The sequence below is a fragment of the Carcharodon carcharias genome, chromosome 16 (genome assembly GCF_017639515.1).
Source record: "Carcharodon carcharias isolate sCarCar2 chromosome 16, sCarCar2.pri, whole genome shotgun sequence".
In the NCBI taxonomy this organism is placed as follows: Eukaryota; Metazoa; Chordata; class Chondrichthyes; order Lamniformes; family Lamnidae; genus Carcharodon; species Carcharodon carcharias.
Genome location: NC_054482.1, coordinates 15,712,299 through 15,732,717, shown reverse-complemented (window position 1 = coordinate 15,732,717; position 20,419 = coordinate 15,712,299). Strand labels below are relative to the sequence as shown.

General features: G+C 44.2%; 1 protein-coding gene across 3 annotated transcripts in view; it reads left to right on the top strand.

The window, feature by feature from the left end:
* The window catches only part of rgl1 (ral guanine nucleotide dissociation stimulator-like 1), a 182,275-nt gene that overhangs the window by 48,984 nt on the left and 112,872 nt on the right, over positions 1–20,419 (top strand). The window contains exon 1 of one of the 3 annotated variants that reach the window (XM_041208350.1): positions 12,382–12,523. The exons of 1 other annotated variant lie outside the window; for it this stretch is intronic. In XM_041208350.1, the coding sequence (XP_041064284.1) occupies positions 12,398–12,523 (126 nt within the window). In that variant the 5' untranslated portion in view covers positions 12,382–12,397. Of the gene's footprint in view, positions 1–12,381; positions 12,524–20,419 lie in introns of those variants that run through there. One more of the 3 variants, XM_041208351.1, reaches the window with a different exon arrangement.

The window sequence follows — 20,419 nt, the reverse complement described above, 5'->3', positions numbered from 1 at the left end:
GATATGTATTCCCGAAAACTACAGTCACTTGGCCTGGGAATAGAGGCGTGTGTGCTTTACAACTGCAATTTAATATATGCAATATGTCATCTGGCTAACTTATGTACCACGCAGATTTAAATAAAATTGTTTTGAACAGTGGCCACCAAAAAAGGATACTTCACTTTAAATCAAATCAGGCTTTGAAATTTTACATTGAAATGAATTCTCAACATCAAAGCTGTCGGACATTTTGTTGGCAGCTGCTATTCTCTTTCTTCTGTGGCATTATGTGCAGCAATAACTACTTTGCATACAATTTCAAACAGATAACGCCGAATAATTGAGAGTGAAAACAAACCCATAGTCTTGCTTTTTGAACAAATGAATGCTAATCACTGACCCATTTTGCAAATTTTTAGCCTTCAGAAATGACCCTGACTTTGCGAACAGTAAGTTGAGCTTTTCCAGACAGGAGATAAATGAAGCACAATCATTCAGTATGAGCAGCCCAGCCTAATTTAACTAGAACAAGTATTTGATTTATAGATAGAAAAGAATAGCACGGGATCATGTTCCAAGCCATTGACAACTGTCAACTATACCTTAGCGGCTGAACATATGTCAGGTGCTTGTATAGTGTAGGACGGAATTGTCCCAGGGACAAAGGACGTTTTACTCGCTGGCCACAATGGCGGCTTTTCGCACCATTTCGTCCCATTCCTGGTTCATCCCACCTCATTAATTATGCATTCACGGGAAACATGCCGGATCGCTATCAGGTGGGCTCGGATTTGCCCACCACGCCGTGACCACAGTGCTTCCTCGCTCCAGGCGCCATATTTAAAGTGCACCAGAGTGCAGCCTACTTCATGTCTGCAGACCAGGACTGCTATAGGAGACAGACGGCTCCAAAAGCAAAGAAGACGGCAGCCCCCAAATTTAGTGGTGCTACCCTGGGGCACCTGCTGGACACAGTGGAAGGCCATCGCAATGTCCTCTACCCCTGCACTGGCTGGAGGAGGTCCACCAGTGTCACCAATCTGGCCTGGGAGGTAATGGCAGCAGTGGTCAGCGCTACTGGGGCACAGAGGAGGTCAGCCTTCCACTGCAGGAAGAGAATGAATGGTCTCATCCGTTCTGCTAGGGTAAGTCAACCATCTCATCACTCTCAACTCACACACTCACAAACACATCACACGTCCACAGGGATCTCACACCTCAAGGGAGAACACCACAAACCCTCACACATACCCTCATATCTCCCATCAGGCCCATATCCTCTGGAGCTTGTGCCCTCATGCCATCCTTGGCTCTGCTCACCACACAAACATTCCACACAGTGCCATGTGTCCTGCTCACACTCTGTCCATCTGTTTTCATGCAGGAGAAGCTGGCTCACAGCAGCAGGGAGAGGTCCCAGACTAGCAGTGGAGTGGCCCACATCAGACCCCTCACTCACTTTGAGGAGCGTGCCATCGCGCTGACTGGTGAGGACATGGACCCTGCCTGCGGTGACAGTGAGGTCGGCAGCAAACATCCACCTGAGGACAATGCACCACATCATCCCTCTCTCAATGCAACTGTGAGTGCTCTCTCTCCTGCTTTTGACTCTGATGCCATGCACTAATTATCTCTACATTGTTTCACAGGGAGATCTGCTAAGCAACAGAGACCCTCAGCCAGCCGATCCCTCAGCTCCATGTCTTCAGCTTCAACCAAGAGGACATTTCCTCCATTGAAGAAGTGGAAATACGCAGCCTTAATGACTGGTCCCAGTGCTTGCTCACACCCTCCACCAGTGCAGAGACATACACCCCGGTGGGACCTAGATCTAGAGCAGGCTTGGGTTAATAACCTGGTGGTCACCACACAGACACATGTCTGCAGCAGGAGGAGGCAGGTTCAGCCGAGCTCCCCGACACTCAGAGGACTGCTGAGGCTGAGGCATCTGTTGAGGTCCGAGTCAGATGACGAGCCTTTGGATTTGGCCTTCCAACTCATTGTGGAGAGTCAGCAGAAGACGGATGAACACCACGCAGAGCTGTTGGAAACCCTCAACAGAGTGGCATGTAAGTCGGAGGAGTGCATCCACCTGCTCTCTGATGAAGTGGTGTGCACATGGAGGTGTGCATTTTTCCATGGGAAATATGGCGAATACCATGGAGAGCCTGGTCCAGCAGAGTGTGGAGATGTGCTCAGACCTGCACTCCATCGCAGTGGACGTGGGTGAGTTCCTTCAGTGGCAACGCGAGAGGGAAATGGGGCACCTCGACGTCCCTCCAGATGCTCCTTCCCCTCAAGGAGTCAGGCCGGGGCCCTCAGGCACCCGAAGGGAGGAGGAGCGGCAGCTGGACACCCCTGGGTCATCCACTCAGGAATCTCAGAGGATGTCCTCTCCCTCCGAGTCCCCTTTGACTGTGACCCCCTCAACCTCGTCCTCTGTCACCGAGAGGGAGCAGCTGGCCCACAGGAGGACAGGAGAAGCAGGCCGGGGCCCTCGAGCCTTTGGCTCGATAGAGGATGGATGCCGAAGTCATCAGAGGCAACAGGGCCAACCATTGCACAGGCTGTCTCCACCCCTCCTGCGGGTGTCAGGGCAGCACCCAGGAGAAGTGGTAGGCCTAGAAAAGTTCCGAATTTCTGATCACAAGTGGTTGCACGGATGAACACATTTTGTCACTTTATAACCTGAAAGTATATTCACTTTGACTGAATAATGTGTAATGTTGTCTTTCAGCTTCATTTACCGGCTTCGCGAGTCCTCCCCTTGCATTCCCTCCTACCACCCCCACCCTCAGTTCACTCCCCAGGAGGCAGTCCTTGACTCCACAAAGCCCTCCTTGCACGTTCACCTGGATACCCTCCCCCCCCCCACTTTATACTCACTCCTCCACCCTTACTCCTTCCTCCACCCTTACTCCTTTGCCCCTCCGAACTCCTCCCCCCCCCCCATGGATGATTCCGGTCGGGCCTTACTTTGCATCCAGTTAGCAGGGTGCAAAGCAGGTTCACACCAGCCTCCAGTGGGATTGGCGTTCCGCCATGGCGGACACCATTGGATGATCCCGCTACGCTTTCATGCTGGCGTGAAACTGATTCTTGGCCTTCTCGCCACATTGTCCCACCTCACCTGCCTTGACGCCCGACGTCAATGGGGCTGGAAAATTCTGGCCATGGTATATTGCCGCCTTTTTTTAAACTCCTTCCTAATGAGAGGACAACAGCTATTGTTGGGCAGTGGGCTATGATCTGGAGTGCATTGGAATGAAAGGATGGTGGAAACAGATTCAATCACTTTCATGACCAGAATGTTCGGCTCGGCGAGCGGGGGCGGGGCCCACTCGCCGACACGTTAAATGACACGCGGTGACATCGAGCCTGCGTCCCGACATCACCGAGCATCATTCAGATTTTCAGTTCGGCAGGTGCTCACCCGACTCAGCTGAGGGCCCGCCGAACTGTCAAAGGCCTATTAAGGCCATTTAAGGTATCAATTAAAACAATAAACTGAGCTGCCTGTCCAGCCTTAAGGTTGGCGGGTGGGCAGGCGAAGAGCCCAGGCGGCCTTCGCATTTATCATGAAACCTCATCCACAGACGGGATGAGGTTCCATGAAGGTATTTAAAGTTTTATAAAAATTTTTAATAACATTCATAGACATGTCCCAGCTCATGTGACACTTTCACATGAGGGGACATGTCTTAAATTTTTTTTTTTCTTTATTAAAATTTAAAGAACTTAAACTGAGCTCTGAGCTCCCTAAGACCGCTCCGTGCCTCAGGGCGGTTTCTGCACTCGTTCATTGGCCCACCCATGTAAAATGGCGGCGTCCAGCTGATTGCGGGTGGCGATCAGCTGCACGTCTGCCCATTCCCGACAACCCATGCCCCCCCCACAAAACGGGGAGAAAATCTTCCCCCATAAATCCAAGAAATACTTTATGTGAGAATTTGCGGGGTTATACAGTAGGTGCAGGGGATGGGACGATTGGAACAGCTCATTTCAAAGATAGAATTGGTATGATGGCCTGAATGGCCTCGTTCTATGCTGTATGACTCTGATACTGTATCTGAGGGTTTAGTGGCAGCAAATCCTTAGGAAATGATATTGTAATGCTGTGAAGGTTGGCCTGCTGCCAAGCTAGTGATGGCTCACGATAATTTGAAGCAGGATGTGATGCCCCTTGAGTTTATTTTGGATGGTAGCATAGTCTTTTCAGGCCCGCTATTTTTTAAACTTCATTCACAGGGTTTGGGCATTGTATTGCCCATCCTTACTTGCCCTTGAGGTGGCGGTGGGCAGCGCCATGAACTGCTGCAGTCCGTGTGGTGAATTGGTACTCCCACAGGGCTATAAGAAGTCTGAGGATTTGGTCTCTGAGACAATTAAGTATATATATGTCCAAAAAAATCAGGAGGGCGTGACTTGAAGGGGAACTTGGAAGTGATGGTGCCCCTTGCGGCTGTTGCCTTTGTCTTTTTAGGGGTTTGAGGTCACAGGATTCAGAGATGCTGTTGAAGAAACTTTGATGATTTGCTGCAATGCATCTTGTCGGTGACTTGCTGGCTTAATCTTTTCATATTTATCTCAGTTATGCTGCATCAGGTAAAGCTTTGTCCTTGGTGGGATGTAATGCATAGTGATCTATCCATATTGAAATGCCGTTTAACAGAAAGGTTAGAATTCACATTTGCTAGGCAAAGGTCCACTGATTTGCTAATGAAATCTCTAAAATAACTCATGTTGTAGTCAAGACTTCCCAAAAGAAGTTTCAAGGGATAAATTGAACCATTTTTTCCCCTTCTGTGAAGATGAGAGATGTTAGTGGCAATGTGACCATTTTCTGTTTTCAGATAGCGATCAGCATCAAGCAATCTCAAGCCAGGAATGGGTGCAGGGGTTAGAAACAGAGTAAAGCTCCCTCTACTCTGGCCCAACAATTTGCATTAGCCTTAACCTTTAGAGTACATCAGTGTGACATTTCCTGTTCAATTTTCAAAGGCATCAGTTGGAACAATAGCCTCAGCTCTCCTGTGGGCCCTCCAATCAGTTTTGTGCTGTGCCCCCTGTCCACTAAATCTAGGGTTCCCAAACTGTGGGTCGCAATCTGCATTGGGGCCACAGGCCGATCATTTGGAAGCACCAGCTCTGAGGCAGCAATGGCAACTATCGAGCGGAGACTCTGGCTGGGACATCAAATTATTTTTTCCAAACAGTGGGACAGCATTTCACTTGGTCATTCTTTCAGTGCCCTAACTGGCCATTCAGTTCAATGCTCTGATGGGCTAACTGGGGACTTTGTTGGACGTGCTCATACCAGAGGATGCACTTTGAGCAGCTCTGTGGCGAATAGTGGGACAGTGCTGGGATCAGTGCTGGGTCGCTATTACTTGTGTTTGGGAAGCGCTGCACTAAGAATTAAGATTCCCCAAAAGCTCCTTCCACATAGGGCCCTTTGAGCCAGCAAATGGGAGATTGTTATCCCAAAAGTCGAGGCTTCATTTGAACTCATCGGTCAGTACTGAACCTAGCTCATAAACCAAGTGCCAAAAATACAGAGGAGATATTGATCAGGGGAATCATTAACTTTTGTTTGAAGTTTTATCAATTCAAATACAGTTTGTAGAATCAGAGATCATCAAAAAAAGAACTCGCACTTCAATGATATCTTAATGTAACAAGTCCTCCCAAGGCACTTAACACAAGAGGCAGAAAATCAAGCACTAAATGGAAAATGGGACAACCACTTGGAAATATTGTTTTCCATACAAAGAGTCAGGATAAGGCAGCATGAACAAAATCTTGCCAAACTGGACCAAAAAAATTTCAAAAGCTTTGTGGTTCTATCTGTAAGTATATACGGCTACTTCGTAAAGTCTCATCAACACATGTGAAAGTAGTGCTTGCTTATTTAACCTGCGATTTGCACATTGCCAAACATGATTAAGCGTAAGATAGTCATTTGTGGATCCATCCAAATTTGTTTTGAATTGGTGCTTAATTTGGATCTTTTCCAATATGAGCCATGATAATGTTGATAAGCTGGAGGGAAAATGAAACAGCTCCCCTGAAGTTAAAAGCTCGTCTTGTCTTTAAATTAAATCCATCACGTGCATAAATACCCACAACACAAATGAGGAAGTTGACAGTGGATTGTGCATACTTGTTTGGCTTAATTGCTGTCAGCCTCTCCAATCCATTACCTTGTTTTGCTGTCAGTTTGCATCATCGACGACAGCAATATCAGCACTGTTATCGCATTACCAAGTTCAGCAATTCAACGTTTTAAAAATCAATCAGTGCACTCACTGACATCAATTAAGCTAGGCCAATAGAATATTTGAATGCATTCCTTGATTAATGGGTTTCAGTTCAGTCATTTTGTTTAATTTTAAGTATTGGCGTTTCTATTTTTGTTAAAAGCACTGGCTGGATTCTGCTTTCAATTAACATTTTGCGCAGTTTTCGTCAATTTCCTCATCCCCTGCCACCCCCCGTTGACTTTTTACACTATTAAATGCAGCAGACATATTTAGAATTTTTCATCTTTGTTATAGTTAATTTGCTCTGTTACAAGAAGCTGAATGAAATGCTGTGTGAGGGGATTTCCATATGCTGAGCCAGTCCAATCTGTAGCATTTTGGCACCTGTTTCCTGTGGAGGAATAGCAGCAGAATGAGCTGTGTGATTCATCCCCATACAAGTGTTTGGTTAGTTGGTTGGCATGGAGGTTGGCGAATAACAATCTGCTTTTTCAGTTGAATGTGAGCTCTCCCTTATTAATATACCACTCAGCTATGAATCAGTGGTAACGCTGGCCTCTGAGGCAGAAGGTTGGGGGTTCAAGTCCCACTCCAGACACTTGAGCATATAACCTAGCCTAATACTTAAGTGCAGTACTGAGGGTGTGCTGCACTATCTGAGTGCTGTCTTTTTGGTGAAATGTTAAATAAGGCCTCCCCTGCCTCCTCAGGTGGATTTAAAACAACCCATTTCAAAGAGCATGGGAGTACTTCCTGGTGTTGTGGCCAATATTTATCCCTCAGCTAATATTGTATCCATTATCCAGTCATTATACTGTTGCTCTTTGTTGGAGTTTGCTGTGTGCAAATTGGCTGCTGCATTTCCTACGTACAACACTGACTGCACTTCAAAAGTACTTCACTTGGTTAGAAAGAGCTTTGGAACATCCTGAGGTTTTGAATGGTGCTATATAATTGTGTCTGTAATATTGTCATTTTAGACAAATCGTGGGAATCCAGAGTGTAAATGGGATAATTCTCAAACTTCAGTGCAAATTGTACCTGAATGGACTCTTCTTATTCTTTCTTACTTTGCTGGAGTGTGTTCTGTGTCCAGAGATGGTGAGTATTTTGTGTTCATCGTGTGAAGATTTTCTCCTCTGTCATCAAGAACTCAATTTCCATGGAAGTTATCAAGTACCTGAGATGCAGTAAATAGAAAAAAAGGAGAGGAATAGGCAGTGATTGTAATCAACCGAGACTGTTGTACATTGTGATGTCTCGGTTCACATTCCTTTGTCGTCTTGCCTTGTTCCTATTAAAATATACATGGAATTGCAAATCACAGCAAATCTGTGCATTTTTCCAAAACTTCAATCCTCCCTGAAGTAGTGCTTGAAAAACTGAAATTGATCTCTTTGAGCCAGCTATGAATCCAAAAACTAAAGCTGCATTGGTGGGGACATGCAAACACCTGGAAAATTATGGGGGGATGTGCAGGAGCGGGCGCGGGCAAGTGGGCCTCCAATCAGCACCCCCGATCGGGGCCGCGCTGCCATTTTACGTGGGTGGACCAATTAAGCACTGTGCACTCCCTGTGCGGGCGCGGGGGGATTCCCTCAGCTGGGAGTGCACTCTTTTGTGCAACAAATGCCACAGTGGGCTCCCATGTGTGGCTGCTTTGTCACATTACTGAACTATACAAGCCTAGATGACCAGTGTTGGACTGTTGAGTCAGAGAGACCATCACGGCCAATGACCCCCGCACGTATTTCCCAGTTCAAGTCTCGCTGGCAGCGTAACATCACGTTTGAGCATGAATACAGCTAAAATCTACATCTTCTACAATGATTCAAAATGGTTTAGTTAGAAAGATGCAGAGGCTAGCACTTTTTTCAGAAAAGGGAATCTTTGTGTACATCCCAGGACCAACTGTGACGAGTCGTACTGGGATATTTTATCACATCTGCTCCCACCTGCCTCCTTATCCCTTTCCACATTATCCTCTAGCCCATCCTGCTGCTGCACTTTATGAGATCTTTCACAAAGGAATCAAAGGCTGGGCTTTCCACCTCCACTCGCTATTAAAATGGACAGTCAGAAAACCAGGTTTGAAAATGTAGCAATGGAAACTCACAGGCCCCTCCTTGACTGGAAAATCTAATCGGGGGAATTCGCTGATGTCTCTAATTCTGAACTTCCTGGCAAGTTTCTGGGTAGACAGGTCATCACAATACAGATTTTTTTTAAAATCTGGCAACAGCGAGAAGGCAGAACTCTGTAGAACATCTGTTTCGTTATGAATTTGTAATCGTGTCACATGATATGGTTTGAACATGATCCAGAATTATAGGCTGATTAAATATTTTATTTCTTAAATAACAGGTGTTGGTTATTTGTGATGAATAAAATTTCTGAAAGCCCCTAAGATAGCTGCAGGAACAATACTTTACAGGATTGGTTTGAATCTTTTCACAGAGTGTCACTACTTAACGTGAATATAGCTAAAACTCTATTGTACAGTAATGCAAAAATGAGTTAATTAGAATGGTGTAGAGACCAACATTTTAAAAAGAAGAGGGCTTCTTTATGAATTCTGCTATTAACTGTGACCAGTTACAGTGGGATATTTTCTCACACGTACCCACCTGCCTCTTTATCCCCTGGGGAGTTGTCGCCTTCAGTAAGTCCACCGAGAAAAGATGAATTTCTTGTGTTCACACTAAGGTTTGCCAGTTTCACCTGTGTTAAAATTGCAGTGTCCAGGATTTTCCTTTTTCTTAAAACATGCACCTCACCCACAATCAAATACCATGGCTCCTTGTTACTCACTGCCAGTTACACTTGTTACTTAACCATGTATTTTATGCAGGCAGTACTCACACAGAATTGCTTCTGTTATCTGTTGCCGTAGTAATCTATACTAATGTATACGGGGCAGAACTTTTAGCTCAGCGCACCTGACCCACTCAAGCGTAAAATAGCACGTGATGATGTCGGGCGAGCGTCCCGATGTCATCCCGCGCCCGCCGGTTAGTTCAGTCGGCGGGCGTGCGAGAAAGTCAGAAGCACGCCCGCTAACAATGAAGAGGTCAATTAAGCCCATTAAAGTTCCAGTTGACTCCGATTTTTCATGGTCCGTCCATCCTTACAGTTGGAAGACAGGCAGATCTGCCAGGTAGACTGTGCATTTTTGATGAAACCCCATCCAAGGGCAGGATGAAGTTTCTGTTATTAAATAAAAAAATGTTTGGACAGAATTTTCATCATCTATATGTTCAGGTGACTGATTCTGACGCGTGGACAGTTTTTTTTTGCTGGTTTTTAAAATCTTTATTGCTTGGTTTTAAATTCTTCAGCTCCCTGAGGCAGCTCTCTGCCTTCAGGGAGCTTTCATTCAGCGCTTCCCCACGCCCGCGCTTACGTCAGTGCCCACCCTCCTCCCACCCTCATCCCAGCAGCGCTGAGCATTTCAGCATGCCTTTTATGCTGACTGGCCGTTAATTGGCCAGCCAGTGTGAAATAGCGGTAGGGGCCCATTCCCTGACCGCTCCCAGGCCCACAATTGCGCACGCCCGCCAAACTAAAAATCCTACCCATGGTATATGAAATGTAGCTTTGTGGGGTCACCCATGGCACAGTGGGAGTACACTTGCCCGAGCGGATTCGAGAATCTAGGCTTACATTCCAGTGCAGCACTGAAGGAACGCTGCATTGTTGAAAGTGCTGTCTTTTAGATGAGGTGTTAAACCAAGATCCCATCTGCTCTCCCAGGTAGAAATAAAAGATCCCTTGGCATTACTCGCCAATATTAACCCCTCAACCAACATGACTGAAACAGATGATCTGGTCGCTCACTCTGTTGTCTGTCGTACCTTGTGAGGTACACATTGGCTACCATATTTCCCTACAGTCACGACACTTCAGAAGTATTTCATTGGCTGTAAGGCACATTGGGACATCTTGGGATTGTGTAAGGTGTTGTATGAATGGAATTCAACTCTTCTCAGCATGTAGGTTTTAATAATTAGTTCAAAACAGTAGTCTTCTATATGAAGTGCTATATCTTGTAGAATTCATCCACAGCATTACGCATGATTCTCAAAACTTGTATTTCAGCTACAACCTGTAGATTACTTTGATTAAAATTTGCTAATGATGTTGTACTAGTCAGAGTTTGTGGTTTGTGGGTCAGCTGTTTGTTGACTGAATTGAGATCTCTCCTCCTCACAGCCACTAAACCTTGTCTTCCAGCTAAAATTGTTTGGAATATGTCATTCTGGAGAAGGTGCTCTCTCACGGTGTTTTTGAACAAATTAAATAATGTGGGGAGTATTAACTTGGGACTAATTACAAAACCTACAGTTTGGTCAGCTGTATTATGTGTCCAACCCAAACTGAGAGGGCCATTTTTTTGCTGAGCCTAGCCAGTATTGTGAAAAGTGAGATGCCCCCCCCCTCTCGGGGTCATTGCCACAGTATTATACTCTAAATGGACCTGTGGCTACATGATTAGTTTGCCAGCTAGGAAATATCAGTTAACACTGTAAGTAAGAATGATGTTGCTAAATTGAGATTGGCTTTTACTTCCAAGTTTCTATAAATAATTGGCATCATTTCCCAAATCGTACTGACGTTATATTAAATCTGCTGCCTCACAGATAGAGATGACAATGTCTAGGAATGCCAGGAAAAGTGGCAGAATTTCTCTCATAAGATGTGTCTTTTCTTTATTAGTTCACTGCTGAGCATTATCAGAAAATCTTACAGCACAGACAGATTCGCCCCATTGTGGCTGTACCAGCTCTCTAAAAGAGATTCAATTGGTCCCGTCCACCTGCTGCTCTTTCCTCGTAGCTCAATTTTCCCTTTTGAAAGTTACCACCAAATCTGTTTCCACCACCCTTTGAGGTAGTGAATCCCATATCATCATAACTTGCTGAGTTTATATTTTTTAAAAAATAGATTATCTCTCCATCTCCTCCTCCGCCCCCCCCCCCCCCCCCACCGCCCCCCCAACATGGCAGTTTTTTCTTGCCAAATTTTAAATCTGCAACTTTTGATAACTGATTCTCCTGCCAGTACAAACAATTTTGCGGAATATCCTCTGTCACGATTTTCGAACACCGCTTTCGACCACCCCTGAACCTTGAAATAAAAGCAAAATACTGCAGGTGCTGGAAATTTGAAATGTTTAAAAAAAAACCCCAGAAAATGCTGGAAAAACTCAGCAGGTTTGGCAGCGTCCGTGGGGAGAGAAACAAGAGTCGTACGGATTCGAGACGTTAACTCTGTTTCTCTCTCCACAGATGCTGCCAGACCTGCTGAGTTTTTTTTTTCCAGCATTTGCTGTTTTTAACCCCCTGAACCTTCTTCTCTGCTTTAAGGAAAACAAACCCAGCCTCTCCAGTCTACCCCCACCCCCACCCCCATCCCCATCCCCATAACTGATGTCCCCTCATTCCTGGTCAATCCCTGCCCCCTCGCCCAGACTCCATTATCATCAGCATTGCGAACACTTAGGAACGCACTTGGTGCCAGGAAACGTGTCCCTGTGTTTTTGTTTTTAACCTCAAGCGTGCCTTGCGCAGAGCGAGGCCAGGCTTTCCCAATTCGCACCTTGCACACTCCGCGCCAGGTTTTTTTTGTTGCGCGCCTTGAGGAGGTGGTGGTGGGGGGGGGGGGGGTAGCTTTCGCTGCGAGCGGATGCGCAAGGCGCTCATTTGAATGGAGGGGGGTGGGGGGGGGGGGGGGGGGGGGGGGCGGGGTTGTGAGATCAGCGCTGGAGGAGTGAGCGCGTTCCTGGAGGGAGGGAGGGAGGGAAGTTGCGGCGCACGGAGCTGGATGTGGAGCAGGGTGGGAGGAGGTTATTGAATGTCGAGTGGGCGGGGCAGCCAGCGTTGGTCAGCAGCTGTTGCTCATTAGACAGAGCGGGCAGCTTCCGCGAGTCGGGGCTGCCAGGCAACAACAAGGAGAGGGAAGCTGGCCTCTGCAGTCTATGTTTTAATGCTGGAAACATGATTTTTTAAAGCTGGTAGTGTTTCCACCCCCCACCCCCCCCCCCAAAAAAAAACCCTCTCACCCACCCTTCATCTCTGTCTCCGATGATTTCCCCGTCCCCTGTGGAACTCTTGCAAGCCCCGAGCTGGAGCTCCGATGTGGGCACTCACGGCATGTTCGACCGCAAGCGCTCGGCAGTGCGCAACATTCAGCAGAGTTTGGTCCTGGAGCTGCTGGGCGAGCCCAATGTGGCCCTGCAGAGCTACCAAGCGCGGTCTCCGGAGGACAACGGCTCCCTGGTATGTGTCTGAGGGCGAAGAGGCAAGGCTCGGTTCAGTGTGGTGTTGGTGATGGCTGCATTCAGCAGATAGTTGTCTCTGGGCTCTCTCTCTCTCTTTGCATATTTGCACATTCCAAATAAGTTTATTTTTCCATAATGAGTTTAATTCGTGAGTAACTGAGGTAATTCCTAGCTGTGCATCAATGTTGGAAAGTCACGATATTGAGTGGCATCTGTGTGCAATATATCTTGGCTTCAGAGCCATAATAATTTGTACACTATCTTCGTCGAGCTTTTAAGTAATAGCGGTGATTTCTGTTTTGTGGAACCGACTGAACATCGGCGTGCTTATTCATTTACTAAATTAGAAACGCCGCTCGTTTTTAATTAAGCACTTCTGGAAGGTCCGCAGAGTGTCGAAGCCCTCCCGATGAGTGGTTAGAAGTGTCTGCGTTGTCTTTCCCAAATGGGATGTTCGCCATATCATTACCGATGGGAGTCTTCAGTCATTCACTGCACCAGCCTCTTGCAAAAGGTTTCTCAAATACTTGAGCGCTCCTTCGGACAATTCTGCTGTGCAACCGCTGAGGGGGCTATTGGATTAGCTTTCGGTCACCGCGGGATACATTCAGCAATTTTGGGTCTATATATATATATATATATGTGTGTGTTTGTTGTTTGGGGGGTGGGGGGGGGGGGGCACACGCTACAAGACAAACATTTTGAGAAGCGAACAGCAATTGGTTTTACTTCACTAAATGAAAGTTAAATGGTTGTCTGCCCTCCTGCATTTTTAACATGCCCGCGGTGTAGTTCGCCTTCATCAGGTCCAGTCAAATGTGTTCGCAAAGGACCGGGTGTGCATGGATTTCAAAATGTTAATATGGCAACAAATTTAAATAGCAACAAAATTCTGGTCCGGGTGAAGTGATGAGCTCTTGTTTCGGTGTTTACGGGTAGGGAAGGTTGGTGGGTGGGAAGAGAGGAGAAAAAAAATAAATGCTTAGCTAAAAATTGAAATGAAGTGTACAGCTCCCAAGTGGCGACTCAGCAGTGCGATCTTAGCGCATGATCCTCGACCCTCAGCCTTGCACTTTGGATGTGGTTAATTATTTTATTAGACAAATGTACAGCAACCATGAACCGCAAGGTTGCAAAATATTTAGCTACTGACAGGGGACAGAATCTCAGTAATCTTTTCCTGGGGAAGTGTACATCAGCCACGAAAGTTTCAGGTTCCATCTTGATATTCTTCAGTTCCTAGAAGTGCTGTATGGTAAACCTGCGCTCTAAACAAAAGATTTTGACTGTTAACAAGATTCCGGATTGTTGAAGGGTTTAGTACTGGTATTCTAAATCAACTTAGCGTCCACACACTTAAACAAAGACACATTAATAGCTCCGGAGCTCTGCTTGCAGCGTCCGATTTTCTAAGATAGTTGCATTTTTCCAACCTAAAGATAAAAGGGAGGGGAAACTGTGGGAAAATAACGGGAGATTGGGGAGCACCGTCATTGTTCATCTGCAGCTATTGTCCAAGCTCGGTGAAGCCGAGCTAAAGTTCCCTTTTTAAAAAAAAACACAGTAACGGCTTTGTGTAGGGAGAGCAATATCCAAGGAGATAAAGGGCTGCTTCAGGTAATTGACTTCATTGTAGGGTGAAAGTCTTGTTATAATGACCATTAGTCTTGTGTGTGTGTGTGTGTGCGTGCGTGCGTGCGGAAACCACTGGGAAAGGGGCTGGTGACGGGAGTAGTGCATAGCGCAGCTGCACTGATTCATCAGAGACCTGACCTTCCAGAGCAATTGGCCTGTATATTTTATTATGAAGTTGAACATTCTGGTGTAGAGTATTATTTTGGAAGGCTAACGCTTCAATTTAAAAAGAAAATAGATGTAATTTTTATTTTTCTCTTTTGATTTTCTATTATTCCAAAGTGAATTCCATGAAATTACTAATTGCTGCAACAGATATTACTGAATCTGTCTGATGCATTTAATTTAGTGTCTGTTTCAATAATGAGTTGAAGTTGGTTTTATATTGCGTTTATATATCTTGGCTATATCGTTACTAAACTAATGCAAGTAAGCATGATCTATGAATGCTGTACAAGTACTGTAATTTTTGAACATTGCAAGTTTAAATTCCAGAGCAAATTGTTAAAATCGCCCTCTGACAAAGGTATCATGACGAGTTAGAGGGAAAAGGGCCCCCTTTGGATCTAATCTTTATTTCCAAAAAATGAGAGGCCTTCGGACGCTGCTGAAGTGAATTGTTTTTGACTTCTCTTCTGCCCATGGGGAATCCCAGGCTGCCTCAGTGTTGATGTAAATCTTTCCTTTTTCATTTGGCATGCCGATGATTAAAGGACTTTTCTTTTGTAAAAGGGATTTTTTAATGAGGGAGGGTTGAGCAATGAGCACAGGCCCTGTAGTGCACAACAGCTGAAGCTTTTCATTCTCTTTCCTCACCAAATGTAAGAAATTAACACGCATTGTTGATGCTGAATGACCTTTCAATTTGAGTTGATTTGCCTAGGTATTTTTTACCCCAGTATTCTATATAATCCAGAACTTGCACGTGAGCCTCGGTCTTGAGGTAATGGGCAGCATGTTTTCGTGTGGGGGTGATTGCCTCAAAATTGAGGAACTATGATATTGTTGTGCAGTAAGCGTAATACTTAGCGTGCTTCACTTGTCCTGACTGGGATCCTATTCTGAGAGATTTTGACTGCATGTCTGCTTGTGTTTACTTGGCTCGTTTCCATTTGGGTTCAACTAATTCCATTGGAGGTCTTAATTTGGATGTCGTTGGCCCTTGCTGTTTAAAAATAATCACATTTTCATATGTATATTGTATTCTGAAGGGTTTTTAATAATGAGATCACATCTTCTGGGTTGAAGTACCACTCCAGGGACTTGCACAAAATCTAAGTTGACACGGTAGTACAGCACTGAGGGCATGCATGCTGCACTGCCTGAGAAACAGCCTTTCAGATATGAGATATTAAACTGAGGCCACATCTTTTTCCCCCATGGCACTATTTGAAGAAAAGTAGTCATGTTGACCTCTGTGTCCTGACCAATATTTATCCCACAACCAGTGTTACTAAAACAATTTTAGTTATTATCTCTCAGCTGTTTTTGGATCCTTGCTGTGCACACTTTGTTTGGCACATTACTTACATTGCGACAATGACTACACTTCATTGTGCGTTGCTTTGAGCTGCATTGAAGTCATAAAAGGAGCTACATAAATTTAAGTCTTACATATTGATATGAGATATATTTATCAACTTAATCAGTAAGAAAAAAATGCATTTTTATTTCATGAAGGTATTCAAACATCTGAGTGAAATGAATCCAGCAGCTATTGTCTCTTTCCCATATATTTTAGCTGCATTCTTTTGTAATGTATTTAAATATGCAGTAGATATTATTGTAAAGGTTATTTTTATTTACTGACTAAATTTTGCAATTCAGTATTGCATTGTTTAACGCTTGCAATCACTTCAGCATTTTCCTCCAAACTTCCTGCACCCTAGATATTTTTTAGAGCAAGGTTGGGAAGTATATTGCTTGTATTAGTTGATGCTGAAAGCTCTGCCATCTTGTCCCAGTTTAAGGGGGAGAAAAACAATAGGATTTGTTCAGCTCATCAACTGTATCTAGGGCAAAGGTTACATGTCTTCAGCAGGGCATTAAGAAGACTGAGTAACTCAACTGCAGATAAGCATTGTCTCATGGATTCTTTGACATAGATTCCAAAGTTTTGAAGGTTTGCTGCTACAGAACAAAAGGTCTGTGGAAAACAATCTGCCCACTAATGAGCAATCCTTGTAAATAGATATATTGATCGAGAATAATCCTCTTGTTTCATTTTCAAGTATCATTTAGTAAAGTTGTCCTTTCTCTTAATCTACATAAACTAAACCAAACCAAATATTGTAACAAATGTTTATCCCAGAGTCTGTTTGAATGCAACACAGTTCCAAGTGTAATGAAGATAGCACCACTGATAATGATCTATTCAGACTGCTTTCAAAGTGCAAGGGCTTACGTTGAAGCTTTGAAGCAAGAATTGAAATTTAGCTGCATAAACACTTCTGGCTGAGCAGAGTGGTGACTCCTCTCCGGTGTAATGCATCAACATAGCCAGGTAGTGAAATCAGTCAATGGGGTTTCTAAAAGTAGGAAACTTGGGGTGCACCACCATCTCGCTGTCTGAAAATCAGGAACGTGTCTCTCCAGTTTGCTTTGTGATCTGCAGTTGAATAAAACCTGTGGGACTCATAGCCATGCTTGTAGTTAATTCTTGCCAATAGTCCCAAGTAACGTTTTCCCTTTCAAATCCATTGTGAATGTTGTACTGCTTCACTTGCCATTATTGAGCACAACTTGCACTTGAAAAGCTAACACATCGTGTTAAGTGGTAGGACTGAATAGCATGTCTTCTATTATGTGCATAAAACAATAGAGAAGAGGGGAAAAACGAGAGAGAAATACAATAACTATCACTAGAGAAAAAGTATTTGGGGGAAATTAAGGGGGCTAAAGACCGATAATTCCCTTGGACCTGATGGGTTCCTAGGATATTAAAGGGAGTAGCTACAGAGATAGTGGATGCACTGGTAGTAAACTTCCAAGAATCCTTAGATTCTAGAAAAGTCCCAGAGGTTTGGAGAACAGCCAATATAACACCTTTTATTCAAAAAGGGAGGCAAAAAGCATAGGCTGGGCTAAAGGCCAATTAGCTTAACACCTATCATTGGGGAAATGTTGGAGTCTATTATAAAGGATGTAATAGCAGAGCATTTAGAAATGCATAAGCTAATCAAGCAGAGTCAGAATGGCTTCATGAAGGGGAATCATGCCGAACAAATTTACTAGAATTCTTTGAGGAGATAACAAGCAGGATAGATAAAGGGGAACCATAGATGTAATATATTTGGATTTCCAAAAGGCATTCGATAAGGTACCAAGCATAAGGCTACTTAACAAAGTAAGAGCCCATGGTGTTGGGGGTGGTATATTAGCATGGATAGAGGATTGGCCAACTAATAAAAGACAGAGTTGGATAGAGGGCACATTTTCTGGATGGCAACCTGTAACTAGTGGAATGCCACAGGGATCAGTCCTGGGGCCTCAATTATTTACAATATATGTTAATGACTTAGGTGAGGGCAGTGAATGTACTATTGCCAAGTTTGCGGATGACCCAAAAATAGGTGGGAAAGGAAGTGGTGAGGATGACGCAAGGCGCCTACAGAGGGATATAGACAGGTTAAATGAGTGGGCAAAAATTTGGCAGATGGAATATAATGTGGGAAAATGAGGTTATGCACTTTGGCAGGAAGAATAGAAGAGCAGAATATTATTTAAATGGAGAATGTGCTGCAGCCTTCTGCAGTCTGAGGGTTTTGGGAGTCCATGTGCATGAATCCCAAAAGGCTAACATACAAGTTCAACAGGTAATAGGGAAGGCAAATGGAATGTTGGCCTTTATTTCAAAGGGAATGGAGTATAAAAATAGGGAAGTCTTGATAAAACTATACAAGGCACTAGTTAAACCACGCCTAGAATACTGTGAACAATTTTAGTCCCCTTATCTAAGGAATGATATACTGGCATTGGAGGCAGTCCAGAGAAGGTTCACTAGGTTGATCCTGGGTATGGAGGGATTTTCTAATGAAGAGAGGATGAGTAGGTTGGGCCTGTACTCATTGGAATTTAGAAGAATGAGAGGCGACTTTATTAAGACATATAAGATTCTTAGGGAGCTTGACAGGGTAGATGCAGAGAGGTTGTCTTCCCTTGTGGGAGAGTGTAGGACCAGGGGGCATATCTCAGAGTTAGGGGACACCCATTTAAAACACATAAGGAGGAATTTCTTCTGAGGGTGGTCAATCTGTGGAATTCTTTACCACAGAGGGCTGTAGAGGCTGGGTTGTGAAGTATATTCAAGGCTGAGACAAACAGATTTTTAATCAGTTAGGGTATTAAGGGTTATGGGGACAAGGCAGGAAAGTGGAGTTGAGGATTATCAGATCAGCCATGATCTCATTGAATGGTGGAGCAGACTTGATGGGCCAAATGGCCTATTTCTGCTTCTACGTCTTATGGTCTTATTTGCTTCAAAGTAAGGCCAAAAATCAAGTTATTGTAGACCGATTACATAAGTAGTCGTGGTGAATTTGCAAAGCACAGTGACCAGGTTATTTGCTGAATCCCTGGGCTCCCTAAATGAATGAAGGCATGAAAGCTGAAGTGAACTGGGATACTAGGCCAGAGGAAGATCAGTAGAAAAGCAGTGGCAGAAATTTAAGGGGATATTTCAGAATACCCCGAATAAGTATTTCTACTATGAAAATAATTCTAATGAGAGGATCCACCATCCGTGGTTAACTAAAATTAAAGAAAAAGCTTATAACTGCAAAAAGATGAGTGGCAGGACAGATGATTATTCAGAATATAAAGAATGACAGAGAATGACTGATTTTAAAAAGTTAACCAAGACATAGAAGGTAGAGTATGAGAGGAAGCTAGCTAGAAATGTAAAAATGGATAGCAACAGTTTCTACAAGTATTTTATAAAAGAAAAGAGTAAGTAAAGTGAGTGTTGATCCTCTCGAGTGACAGTGGGGAGTTTATAGTAGAAAATAAGGAAATGGCAAATGAAATGAAAAGATATTTTGCTCTGTCTTCACTATAGAGGATACAAAAAACACTCCAGTAAAAGCTGAAAATCAGGAGGTGGAAAGGAGAGGGGAACTTGATGAAATTACAATCACTAGGGAAGCAGTACTGAGCAAACTGATGAAGCTGCGGGCTGACAAGTCTCCGGGTCCTGATGGTCTACATCTTAGGGGCTTAAAAGAGCTGGCTAATGAGGTGGCAGATGGGTTGGTGTTAATTTTCCAAAATTGCATACATTCTGGAAAGGTTCCATTAGACTAGAAAGTAGTAAGTACAACCCCCCTGTTCAAGAAGGGAGGGAGGCAGGAAACTATAGGCCAGTAGGGAGGCGGTCACATAGTGGTATTGTCAGCAGTCTAGTATTCTAGAGAATTAGGGTAATGCTCTTGGGACTCGATTTGAATCCCACCACGGGAGATGGTGAAATTTAAATAAAAAAAAAATTTAAAAGTCTGATGACCATGATACCATTGTCGATTGCCACAAAAAACCACCTGGTTCACTAATGTCCTGTTAGGGAAGGAAATCCTTACCTGATCTGGCCTACGAGTGACTCCGCACCCACAGCAATGTGTTGGACTCTTAAATGCCCTCTGAACAAGGGTAATTATGGATGGGCAATAAATGCTGGCCTAGGCAGCAATGCCCATGAATGAATTTTTTTTAAAAAAAGTTAGGTTGATGTCTGGTGTGGGGAAGGTGTTAGAATCAATCATTAAGGAGGTTTTAGCCAGGCACTTAGAGAAACTCAAGGTAATTGGGAAGTGTCAGCATAGTTTGTGAAAGGGAAAACATGTTTAGCCAATTTAGCCAATTTCTTTGAAGGAGCAATATGGGTTGTGAATAAAGGGGAGGCTGTATACATACTGTATTTGGATTTCCAGAAGGCATTTGATAAGACACCACAGCAAAGGTTATTGCAGAAATTAAAAGCTCATGGTGTAGGGGGTAACATATTAGTACGAATAGAAGATTGGCTGGCTGGCAGGAAACAGTATGCATATATGGGCCTTGTTTTGATTGGCAGGATTCGACAAATGGAGTCCCGCAGGGGTCTGTATTGGGGCCCCAACTTATTACAATTTATTTCAATAACTTTGAGGGGAATGAAGGCATGGTAGCTAAATTTACAAATGACACTGATAAATAGGAAAGTATGTTGTGAAGAGGGCATGAGGTTGCAGTTGGATATAGATAGGTTGAGTGAGCAAAAATCTAA